The sequence below is a fragment of the Fukomys damarensis genome, unplaced genomic scaffold, assembly GCF_012274545.1.
Source record: "Fukomys damarensis isolate Sample0158 unplaced genomic scaffold, DMR_v1.0_HiC HiC_scaffold_23, whole genome shotgun sequence".
NCBI classification, from domain to species: Eukaryota; Metazoa; Chordata; class Mammalia; order Rodentia; family Bathyergidae; genus Fukomys; species Fukomys damarensis.
Window position 1 is genome coordinate 19,150,818 of NW_022900935.1, and position 12,117 is coordinate 19,162,934.

General features: G+C 42.1%; 1 protein-coding gene across 1 annotated transcript in view; it reads left to right on the forward strand.

The window, feature by feature from the left end:
• Positions 1-12,117, forward strand: part of Wasf2 (WASP family member 2) — a 71,063-nt gene that overhangs the window by 51,437 nt on the left and 7,509 nt on the right. Inside the window, exons 2-6 of the mRNA XM_033767307.1 lie at positions 878-1,050; positions 6,541-6,675; positions 7,188-7,341; positions 9,585-9,702; positions 10,706-10,830. Coding sequence (XP_033623198.1) covers positions 921-1,050; positions 6,541-6,675; positions 7,188-7,341; positions 9,585-9,702; positions 10,706-10,830 — 662 coding nt within the window. The 5' untranslated portion in view covers positions 878-920. The remainder of the gene's footprint in view (positions 1-877; positions 1,051-6,540; positions 6,676-7,187; positions 7,342-9,584; positions 9,703-10,705; positions 10,831-12,117) is intronic.

The following is a 12,117-nucleotide window of genomic DNA, read 5'->3' on the forward strand; positions in this document are numbered from 1 at the left end:
GAAAAATTTAAATCGAAAACAATAGCTCAGCAGGAGTCTGGAGTGCTGGGGGATTTCCTAGGAGAGGGGGCTTAGCCTAGGGATAAGAAAGAGCAACTGAAAAGTTTCCCCCGACTACTGCAGACACTTCCTGCTATCTCTAGAGCCCTTTGGCCTAGGTGTATTGAACTGGATGCGAAGAGAAAGGGAGTTGTTGGGTAGAAGAGAAAGGATCAAGGAATCTTACAGCACAGTTGGCTCAGCATCATGTTTGACATATTGAACATGTAAAATTTTCCTTGATACTCTTTCATTCTGTCAATTTACAGACTAAACTTTAGTAGTGTTAATAGATACTGGCAGCTAGTATTTAGTTGTACATTAACAGTCATCCAGGAAGAACTGGAGAAGTCATCCTGATGTATATCAATGAAATGACTGTTGGCAGCTTGATTTCCTTGTGGAGATTATCAGATGACAGAGCTCTTTTTTGATCCTTATAATAGGTGGCCTAGAACCTCATCTGTTTTGGTTATGGACACCCCAAGGATACCATCCAGTGTCTGCTGAATGGGTTGTTTTCTAACCATGCCTCCTTGCCTCTGAGGATTCTTGGTTGGAGCCATAGTTGTCACTTTGAGGTTTTCCTGCTCCCTGTGTACCTCAGCTAGCAGTCACCAGTTCAGAATTTCTAAATTTATATAGCAAGTCTTCTAATAGCAAACCTTAAAAAAGACTGGGGTGGGGGTTAAAAAAAAAAAGGGAGAGTAAAGGTTTTTTAAAAGCTGTTTTAGATCACAGAAAAACCCAAAAAAGAAAAAAAAAAAAAAGACTCATACAACCCTAGAGTGCCTGGAATTTGTGGTTGAGTAATACTTTCCTGTTATTTCTTTTTTAGGTTGTTTTTCATCATTCAGAACATTGCCTGAAGCGGGTCCACCATGCCGTTAGTAACAAGGAACATCGAGCCAAGGCACCTGTGCCGTCAGAAGTTGCCTAGCGTTAGAAATGAGCTGGAATGCGTGACCAACATCGACCTGGCAAATGTCATCCGACAGCTGGGCAGCCTGAGTGAGTGCCTTGGAGAGCCTGTGCTTTGCCCTCAGGGGTCGTTGGTGCTCTTTATTTAGTTTTCTTCTCCCCTGTTCCTATTTCTCCCCCATCTGCCTTCCCAAGGTAATGCAAAGTGTATCCCATCCCCCCTCCCAAAGAAAAGCTCCTTTTGGTACAGATTCTTCCCCTCTACCCTTTCTTCATGTACCACCACCCTCTAGGTTCTCTCTACCTTCTCTTACAGCTGCTTCAAAAGAAATCTGGGGGAAGGGTAGCAGGAAGGGCTGCAGCAAAAACTGCAGATGGAATGACAGAGCAGAATTCTCTGTGTAAAGTGGGAGGTTCACAGAACACTGTCTTGGGTCGGAGAATGTGCCTGTAATTACATGAGCTGTTCGATGCAGCCTGACTTTGTTGAAGTCTCAAATGTGCCGATAGTCTTTACTCAACACCTTCCCCTCTTTCTTTCCAAAGAGAAGTAAAGCAAACAATGTACTCAGATTCTGGCCAACTTGTCTACCCTGGTGCACATTTAATTGTACTTTAAGCCCCCAGGTCCAAGTTCAGGGTACAAATTACTTCTGTAGTCTCTGGGGTATTAGGAGATTTGCAAGCTGCATGAACATGGTGACACAAATAGTAGCTGAAGCCATTCTTCTCAAGGAGAAAATGGGGGTTTGCCCAGCCTGTTCTGGAGTTGAAAGAAAGCCAGCACGACTACATTTTTTCTTTTAATTGGCAAGAATGAATGAGACTGCCTTGGGTGGGGTACATGCATGTGGTTTAGATTTCATTCTGAATCAAGCTGGCTTTATTTGCTTGATGCCAAGGTATGGTAAGGACAGATGCTCAGATTGGCTCTGTATTTGTCTAGTGCCACCCTTGTTCTCATAAGCACCTCCAACAAAATGCCATTTTAGTGATCAGCCTTAGCAGAAGCATCTTGGTGTGAATTATTTCAGACACCCCTCCTGTCGTGTCACTGCCCTTAGTGAAGGCAGTCAAAAATCAAGGTAGCCTGCATTCCCCCAGATAAAAATAGGCCCTGCCTTTAAAATAGGAGCCTGAGGAAACAGAGTTCTGTGACCAGATGATGTATGGAGTTTCAGATCCCTAAGCCTTCACCTAGCTCTGGGACCATCTCAGTTGATCCAGGGCTTAGGGAAACCTGGATGGGGCGTCAGGAAAAAGTGAAACCCTGCAGTGCCTGTATTATACAAAGGAACGTTGACAGCAGCGCAACAGCAGTGCAGCTGACAGTGAAGCACAGGAAAGCTGCAGAGAGTCTCACTGCTTTTTAAAAGCATCATTTCTGCTTCTGTCACCCTGAGAAGGCCAAATGGGTGGAAGTCAATCACATACTGGTTCTTTCTCCGTAGGACAAAGAACCTCTAGTTAATGATGCCTCTTACTCTCACTCAGCAGGAATTATGCTTCCTCTCAGGTCTTTTTCTAGGGTGGTGTTGATGGAAGCTGTTTTGGACTCTCCTACTTGTACTCAGATCACTCCTATCTTGAGGAAGCCAGTCTGAGGGCCAGACTGAGCTTGTGCCTAAGGAACCAAGATTTTCTCACATTATAGGTCGGACTGACCCTTTATTCATCTGTTAAACATGTATTGAGCATATTTCATGTGCTGTGCCAAAAAGATACTGTGATAAGAAGAAATGGTTTCTGCCTTCCAGGAGCTTATAATATACCAGGGGAAACAGCAATAAATTATTCATATAGGGAAGTCATGTTTCTTGTCTGTTAAAAACTTGAGTTTTGATAGGATCTTAACATAATCTCATTTAATGTTTTTAGTAAACATATGGAGATATGAAGTCATATTCCCATTTTGCAGATGAAGAAATGAAGGCTCAGAAAACTTCATGACCAAAATGGACTATGGTGAAGTCCTGTCTCAAAAAACAAATAGACAAATAAATAAATAATTCTTTGAAAACTTGCCAGCCAGCACTTTAATTTTTTTATTTTTTATTTTTTTGGTACCAGGGATCGAACTCAGGTGCTTGTGTTCAGCCAGCACTTTTGATCAGTATTGTGACCATCCAGGAAGATGGAACCCCCACTTGGGTCATTAGGAAATCATACCTATGATACTGGATTTTTTTACTGTATCGGGGTAGGGCCGGAGATTTAGCTTATTGGTTCCACTACCTGCCTTGCAAGCACAAGGTCCCAATTTTGATTCCAGTACCCCAAAAAAAAGCAGTGATTGTATTGGGGTAGAAGGGCAGCATGTGCTAACAGGGAACACCAGGACTCTTACTCAGACTTCAATGAGAACAGCCGTGTATTCTTAAAAATCAGTTTTACCTGTTCAGCTTTCACATAACATTTCTTCTGAAGGGCTTTACAAAATGGAAAAAAAATTGAAGGCTACTCTGAAACCTTTTGCAAAATATGTCTTTTATGAATGTTCTGATGATTTTGAGGTCTATCTTGGTAATCAGAATGAGTGAAATTTAACTCTGAACAAGGCACTTTGGTTTGCTCCTATTTAAATAATACATTTCCGTTTTCAGAGCTTGTACTAATTTTTAGCAATTGGAGAATAGAGAACTATCAAATCACTGAAAATTTCCTCTAAGTTTAAAGCTTAGAATATTTAGAGTTATTCTTTCTGTGTCTGTCTGTCTCTCTCTCTCTGTGTCTCTTTCTCTCTCTCTCTCCCTCTCTCTCTGTCTCCCTTTCCCCCCTACACTTGGAAATGGGGTCTCACTATTGTTGCCCAGGCTGGTCTCAAATTGATGAGCTCATCTTGTCACAACTCCCAGAATAGCTGAGACTGCAGCTATTTACCACCTCATCTGAGCTTAGACAGTTACCTTCTTAAAAGTCATCTAGCTGGGCATGGTTGTGCATGCCTCTGATCCCAGCACTGGAAGAATCTAAGGCAGGAGGATCACAAGTTCAAGCCCAGCTTGGGCAATTTAGCAACAACCTGTCTCAAAATAAAAAATAGAAAAAAGGGGTTGGGGTGTGGCTCAGTATGAATGCTCTGGGTTCAATATCCAGTATAGGAAGGGAAAGAAAAGTCATCTATCATGGCTGAGCAATTATTTAAGAAAGAAATCTCTTTGTGATAATTTCAGATGTTTAGCTCTAATCTCTATGATAATTTAGTGAGGTAGATATAGTTATTTTCTCCTGATTACAAGTGAGATTAAGGCTGAGAAATTATGACTTGTTAAAGAATATATAGGTATGGGCGAGTGATTTGGTTCAATGCTTCTGCTGCCTCTTGGCAAGTGCAAGGGCCTGAGTTTGATCCCCGGTATGGCGGGCGGGGGGGGGAATATATATGTATGTATGTATGTATGTATGTATGTATGTATAAACAGAGCTGAGACATAAAATCCAGATCTTCCAATTTGAAATCCACTGCTCCTTCCAGGCTGTTGTTCAGTCTGTATTTGTTTTTATGGTTCTGGGATGGAACCCAGACCCTCGAGTGTGTTAGGCAAGTTCTGTACCATTGAGCCACAAGTACAGTTATGAGTCTGCCTAGAGCTTGGGTTGAAAAGATAACAGGCAAGTCTTCATCCCACCTCACTCCCTCTTAAAAAAGAGATCCTTATGTTACTAATTTTATGTGTAAGAATTCTTTATAAGATTTTTTTTGGAAAAACCAGTGCATCACACCAATAATACTAATAGGGAATAGGTCACTATTCCCATTGCTATTCCCTGCCTGCCTCTCAAGTGCAAGGACCTGAGTTTGATCCCTGATAACCAAAAAAAAAAAAAAAAGAAACAAACCCATTGCCATTCCCACCTTCATTAAGGAACAGGAAATCCCAAGTCCTCTCTTGGTGATCTAAGGGCAAGTTGATTTGGATTTTATTTTCCTCTAGAACAGCTGCATATTTCTGAGCCTGGTTTATTTTCCACTCATAATGTTGCGTATTTCTCTGCATTAGCTTCCAAGCACTATTTTCCATTACCTGGTCAAGCATGATACGGTATAGTTTTTATAGGAACATAGCTGTATTATGGACAAGGATCAGATAAGATCTTTCACTTGCAGAATAGAAATGCAGCATGTTAGCCAATTTAAGTCTTTGAGCTTCAGAGATTCCCATAGTTGTTTAGAACATGGAACCATTCAGTATGCAAGGACTTGCTCCCTTCTTGATTAGAAACTCCTTATTGACCTAAATTTACCAGCAATTCAAAATATGCAGTTGATTGGTCTTGTCCTTACTGTCAGAGTTATATAGGAAAGGTGAACTGCAGTTCACCCTGAAGGTGTAGTTTTGGCCTTCAGACCAACCCCTCCCCTATACAGACTGAGTATTGTTAATGTAGTTTAGAAGTAAAAAAATGAGAGCCTACTTTAAATAGTTCGCAAAAAAATTATCTTTTGGTTGGGCACAGTCATTTTTGCCTGCCTTTACCTTGCAAGTAAAAAATTCAGATGGTATATTTAATCATATACACCACTTTTCATTCCTAGTGAGAATGTGCTTGTGGCTTGGAATGACAATATGGAGGTAGTGTCAAGTTGCTCTAATGTTTCTTTGGCTGCAAATTCTCCTTGCATTCCAGGGTTGAATATACAGAACTCTTTTCTTTTGCTGAAAAACAAGACATTGTAGAAAGAGACCATTGGTATATGTTTTTTCAGGGAAAGCTTGAAAGTTTCAGCTTTTCACTTGTTTCCTGAGATGTAGATTTGAAGAATTCTAACCTAGAGCAAAGACTTTGAAAGTTGTAGGGTATAGAACATAAAGTAACCTTTTCAACTCTTAGAAGAAGTTATGTGTTGGGCCTGGGATTTAGCTCAGTGGCACTGCGCCTGCCTCACAAGTGCAAGGTCCTGAGTTCAAGCCCTGGTACTGGGGGAGGGGGAGAAGAAGAAGTTATGTGTCTGTTGTGGGATGTTGACACTTACACAGTCAAGCTCCCTTAAGAGATGCCACAACTCATCTTCATTATTGAATGGGCTTTTGCAGTTCCATTGAGGAAGTGATTTCTTATTTATCCTATGACTTGCAAACACCCAGTAGGTTCCTTTAACTCCCAATAATTTATTTTCCAGAACCATTTTACAAGGCACTTTCCAGAATAACAAGGGGGCTAAAGGTTTCAGGCAGATGTGTAGACACATTACCTGCTCTTCCCGGATTAATTTTTTGCATTATACTTTTATCTTTTATTCAGCCTGCCTTGAGTTTCATGACTGTTCAGTTCACCAGAAAGCTCTGTTACTTATGGAACATACGCAGACTGCCCATGCTGTGGAGAATATGTCTCTATCTCCAAGGGCATGCATGTGTGTGCACGTGCCTGTGTGTGCATAGATGCGTGTGTTTGGGAGTGGGGAATGAAGTCTTCAGGGGCCAGTTTTTCTGACTATTTCTGTTACATCTGCACTAGTTATTTGGTGTTTGTTTGTTTTGGTACGGGGGATCGAACTCCAGACCTTGTGCTTATGAGGCAGGAGGTGGAACCACTGAGCTAAATCCCCAGCCCTTGGGTTCTTTGCTGTCTCCCCAGGTAAAAATGCAGAGGACATTTTTGGAGAGCTCTTTACTCAGGCAAAAACCTTTGCCTCTCGGGTAAGCTTGCTTGCTGAGAGGGTCGACCGACTACAAGTTAAAGTCACTCAGCTGGATCCTAAGGAAGAAGAAGGTAAGGAAGCTGAGCTCAGCATTTGCAGGCTCTGCTGAGCAGTTTCTTAGAATTTTTTTCTCCGGATTTATAAAAAAGGAGAGAAATCACAGAGACCTCTGGGGTTTGCTTTGAAATGACACAAGCCTGAGTGGTATAAAGAAACCTTTTTATCTCTACCACACCCCTACACACTCCCTTTTCTCCCATTCCCCCAATTCCCTTGTTCTAAGACTTCCTCTCCTTCAATCATATTTCGCTACCATAAAAGTACTTGGAAGATTCATTCTAAGGAGAGGCCTGCTAGATCTGGCCACATAGTAAACCTTTGTGTTGCCTCATTTTGTTCAGTCGTGAAATGGCCGGGCTGCTGACAGCCTTGTGGGGCTTCCCCAGAGGGGGAGGGAAAAAAACCTGGCTGCAGACAGCTACAGCCAAGAAATGCAGCAGCTGAGGCCTCTCTGACTGGTGTGACTCAGTGTTTGCTCAAATAGCCTGTCGTCCATTTTCTAATGCCTTCCATCTTCTCTCAGTGTCACTTCAAGGAATCAATACCCGAAAGGCCTTCAGAAGCTCTACCATTCAAGACCAGAAGCTTTTTGATAGAAACTCTCTCCCAGTGCCTATCTTAGAAACCTACAGTACCTGTGATACTCCTCCTCCTCTTAATAATCTTACTCCTTACAGGTAATGCCTGTCTGGCTTCTTCTTCCTTTTTTTGACCTGTGTTTAACAATACTAGATTTGTCTAAAATGTCTAAAGATGTTGTTTACATCAGAGAAGTGTATGAAATAGCTTACTACTTGCCCCAGAATTGCTCATAGCAGAGTTGCCACGGTGCTTTGGTTTCTGAAGTTCATAGTGAATATAGTATATACTGAAAGTTTACTGTAACTTTGCACACTGCAGAGTTTGATTTGGGATGAGCCAGGTCCATCTGGATTCCATCCAAGCAATTTAGTTATGATGGAACCAAAAGGACTTTGTTACAAGGCGGTCCTACAGTGTGGATCCCAGGGGCAACTTTCTAGCAAGGCTCCCACTTACTTGGAAACCACTAGATTACCAGATGTTTGGGCGTGTTAGTGGGGCCAGCCTCATAGACTGGCTGCTCTGGGCCCAGAGGTGTCCTTCCAAAGCTTAAGGAATAATTGACATTCTTCCAAGTGAGTTTTGAGTATCCTTTTCACACATTTCCATCTGCAAGGACCTACCCTGCTGTGGCTGGATTTGAAAAAGAAGGTTGTTAGACAACTTAAAGCCTCTCTCCCTGCTAGTGGTTTGGTAGTGTTGTCATCTTGCACAAAACCACTGAACAAGGGCAGAAAGTGAATATTTATCTTGCTTGTATTCATAAATATCTCTGACACAGGTAAAAAGTAATTACAGATAGCTGGAGGCAGATGTATAGGTATACTGCATACTCAGGCATAGGTATACTGCAAAACAAAAGGTGTGTGTGTGTGTGTGTGTGTGTGTGTGTGTGTATACACACCCATGTGAAATTCAAGGACACCAGCTTAATTCAGAAGCCTGGACTAGGCATGTGGTAGTTTCTCACACAGATAATAGAAAAAGTACATGATGCCTATTTTTTTATTACTATATTGAAATTATGCTTTCCCCTTGGTTTTCAAAGGGGCTAGCAAGCGTAGCAGGACAGAGCTTTGACTCTGTACAGTGTCCCCTTGCCCCTAAAAGGGTCTTACTATGCGCTGGCTGGCCTTGAATCCTGGACCCAAGGGATCCTTCTGCCTCAGCCTCCTCAGTAGCTGGGACTACAAGCATGTGCCACCATGCTTGCCTGCTTCTCATAATCTGTGGGTCTAGATAAGACTGTGGGGCGAGAGGGGATCACATACCTGGTAATATTGTAGGAGATATGATACAAGGTTTGCATGACTGGATGAACAAGTGACATTGAGAATTTTATTTTTCAGGTAATAGTATTTTCCTTTTAAACATGTAACCCCAGAATTAGCATCTCCTTTCAGTTATCTGGACTTGACATAACAGACACAAGCAGTGCTATATCTAACTCCGAACAAGATTTTATATATAGAAATCATTAGTGTTTGATTTGAAAATGCATTTTTGTGTTTTGATAGAATTGGAGGGCAGGGACTAGGATTGTTTCCAATTCTTTGTAGTTCGGAATAAAACTAAAATAAATTTTCCCACCAAAGTACATGCTTTCAAGACACTGGGGAGCTTGGCCATACCAAAGGAGAAGATTCCGGTCAGCGTCATTAAACCTGGCAAATAGCCCTTACAGTAACACCCAGTTTACTCTGCACTACTGTCATAGCCACTGAGAGATGGTGATTGAACCTTAAACCTTGTGATCTTAAAGAGCCAGTCATCTGTTAGTGTGGCCCCTTGTGGTTGGGGTGGCAGTGGATGCTGAGCTATTCTCAAGGGAACAAGAAGGTGCAGCAGAGAGGTTACCTGACTGGAAGAAGTAACAGCTGTATAATACACACATTTTTGTCTTTGTGAATGTGCACATGAGCACAGGTTACAGGTGGGTGGAAAGGCACTAACATGTCCTAAAGAGTCCCGTGGAGTTGGTAGAGGAAGGGGAACCAGTGGCAGAGATCCCCTCTGGTGTGCTGAGTGTTCAGATCAACTCAGGCAGCTGTCTATGGCCATGCAGATCATTAGAAATAATCAGAATCCCTGCTGCTATTCCTTGACAATGCAAATTCCTCTATCAGGAATTGAAAGTAAGGTGAAAGTTCTTAAGAGTTAGAATGGTGCCATTCAGGAGCATTGAAATGCTGGTATGGGAGAGGAAATTTGCAATCAGTTTGAGTAACTTCTTGATACTTTGGTGTAAAAGCTGCTAACTAGTAGGTGTTTGGAATATTGGATTTGGTTGGGAGTTTATCTATGTACTGACAGCTACTTGTCTTCATTTCTATCCCAGGGATGATGGAAAAGAGGCACTCAAATTCTACACCGACCCTTCATACTTCTTTGATCTTTGGAGGGAGAAGATGCTGCAGGACACCAAGGATATCATGAAAGAGAAGAGGAAGCATAGGGTGAGGGGAAAGGGGCCTCTGTTCTACACATCAGTAGGCATGATTGTGGAGAGGGGATAAAAAGGAAGCGAGTCTTATGTGAAGTAATTCTGAGTGGCTGCTTGCATGGATGCCAGGTAAAACTCTTTAAAAATGTGTCCATACCAAGCACCACCAAGATGAAAGTATAAATCACACCAAAAATATGTTCCCCTTAGTGCTATTAACAGTTGAATATATTCAGGCTGAGTTTTAGAAATTGACTTTTCTATTCACCATTTATTTATCTTGCAATTTGCACCTGACTGCTGGACACTCGAGCTGGGCTGGTCCCTTCCTTACCAGTTTAGCAGCTCACGTCTTAGAAACCTGCACAAGGTTCTGTAGTTTGATTTGTAACAGGAGCAGTTTAACACCTTCACTCCTGGTTGGGTGGGGCCGGAATGGGGGATGGGCCTAGCTTGTGGAGATGCTCTCCTCACCTCAGGTTCCTAATGCTGTGTGTGACTAACAGTTTTGACCTCACAATCCCATTAGCATGGCTGCCAGCAGGCCCAAGAGAGCGCCAGAGGCTAGAGCAAGCAGCTGCACAGGCTGGGAAATTCTTCATGGTCTTTTGTTTTGTTTTGTTTTGTTTTAACTATTTCCTTGTATCTGTCTCATATATACAGCTTCATTCTTTTTCTTCTCTCTTGACTAACCTTTCTGGCATAACAAATAATTATTTACTAACATTTGACAATTAGAGTTGTTCAAGGATTTGAAGGGCTTACCCAAGTGGGAGTGGGCTTCCCATTGCTAGAGATGTTTGAGTGTGGGACTAAGCAAATGTTTTGCCTAGGAGGTGATTTGAATTAGATGGCTTCTAGATTACTCCAAACCCAGCAGTTCTCTAAAGTCTGCTATTATTGAACGTTGTCCAGGCAAGTCATCTCTTAAACGTGTATCCATGAGATGGGTGGAATTTTAATGAAGAACTTTGGAGAATATTTTCCAAAGGCTTTTCTGTTTCTTTTTATTATAGAAAGAAAAGAAAGATAATCCAAATCGAGGGAATGTAAACCCACGTAAAATCAAGACACGTAAAGAAGAGTGGGAGAAAATGAAGATGGGACAAGAATTTGTGGAATCCAAAGAAAAGCCTTCTGGGTAGGTGATGATTTTGTACCATCTGTAACATTCTTTAAAGGGGCTGGGGATATGGGGCCAACAGTGTAATAGCTCTGGCATCACACCTTTGGTACCCCTTGAAGTCTGGCTATGTGATTTAGATCAGTACTGCTATTAATCAGCCATTTTTTAGTGCATCCATCTGGTGGTTAAAATTTAGTAAATAAATCAAGAGATCCAGCAATTTAAATGAGGTAACTGGAGTGGTCTAGAACAACAGAGGCCCGTGGCTGCTAAAGCCCTTACTCTGCTGGATACTAATAAGTTTAAGGGTCTCAGAGGGAAGAATAGAAAAGTGGCCCTAGGAGTCCTTGGCCTCCAGAGCATGGATTTGAAGGTAGTACCTAAAAGCTGAGCATTTCGAAAGAGTGGGGAAAGCCAGGCAGAAAAATCGTGCACTTCCCTAGAGCAACTTCTCAGTCAGCCTTTGTCAGTCTTGGGAGTGAGGCTGGCCAAGGGCTGAATGCAGACCTCAGAGTCAGTGTGGGAAAGGTTGCTTGGCCACTGTAGAGGCTATATATCTCTGTGGGGAAATAGGAGATGTCAGTCTGACCCCATTTCCCAATACCAAATCACACTGGAGGTTTAAAGGGGGAAAATTACTTTAAAGCTTAGTTTGGTGCTTTTTCTGGTGTCTGACCTGTGTGACATTCAAAGCCAAGTCACTATGACTGGTTGGCATGAGTATCAACTGGTTTTTCCTCTAAGTACATGGTGTCCGGACTATCTGAGAACCACGCCAGCCCATGCCTGGTATCTAGGAATAATAAAAGGAAAGAGTCAAGTTGTTCTTGCTTTTAGGAATAACTCTACCATGAAAATCTTGGCTTTTAAAAATCTCGACACCTCTGACACTTGTTCTTCCTGAATTAAAAGATTTGTTTTAAAGAATGATGAAGATGGTAAGAAGAAAAATGAACTCTTCTTTCTCCAGGGCAGTCAGCCCTAAGGGTGCCTTTATTCCTTCACCTCCCAGTAAAGGGGGCCATTTTGTTCCATGGACATATCCTTTGCAGACAGGTGCTTAATGTAGGTTCAGTGGCTCTAAGGCCAGAAGTTTCCATGTTGAGAATGCCAGCTATAGTTGAACATGGTGGCATATGCCTGTAATTGCAGCACTAGGGAGGCTGAGACAGGCGGATCACCGAGGACAGCCTGGGTTATAAAGTGAGTTCAAGATCAGCCAAACTACATAGCCTGTCCAAAAAAGAAAAAAAGCCAAGCCAACTGTTATATGTGCTTTTTTTTTTTTTTTTTTTTTTTTTT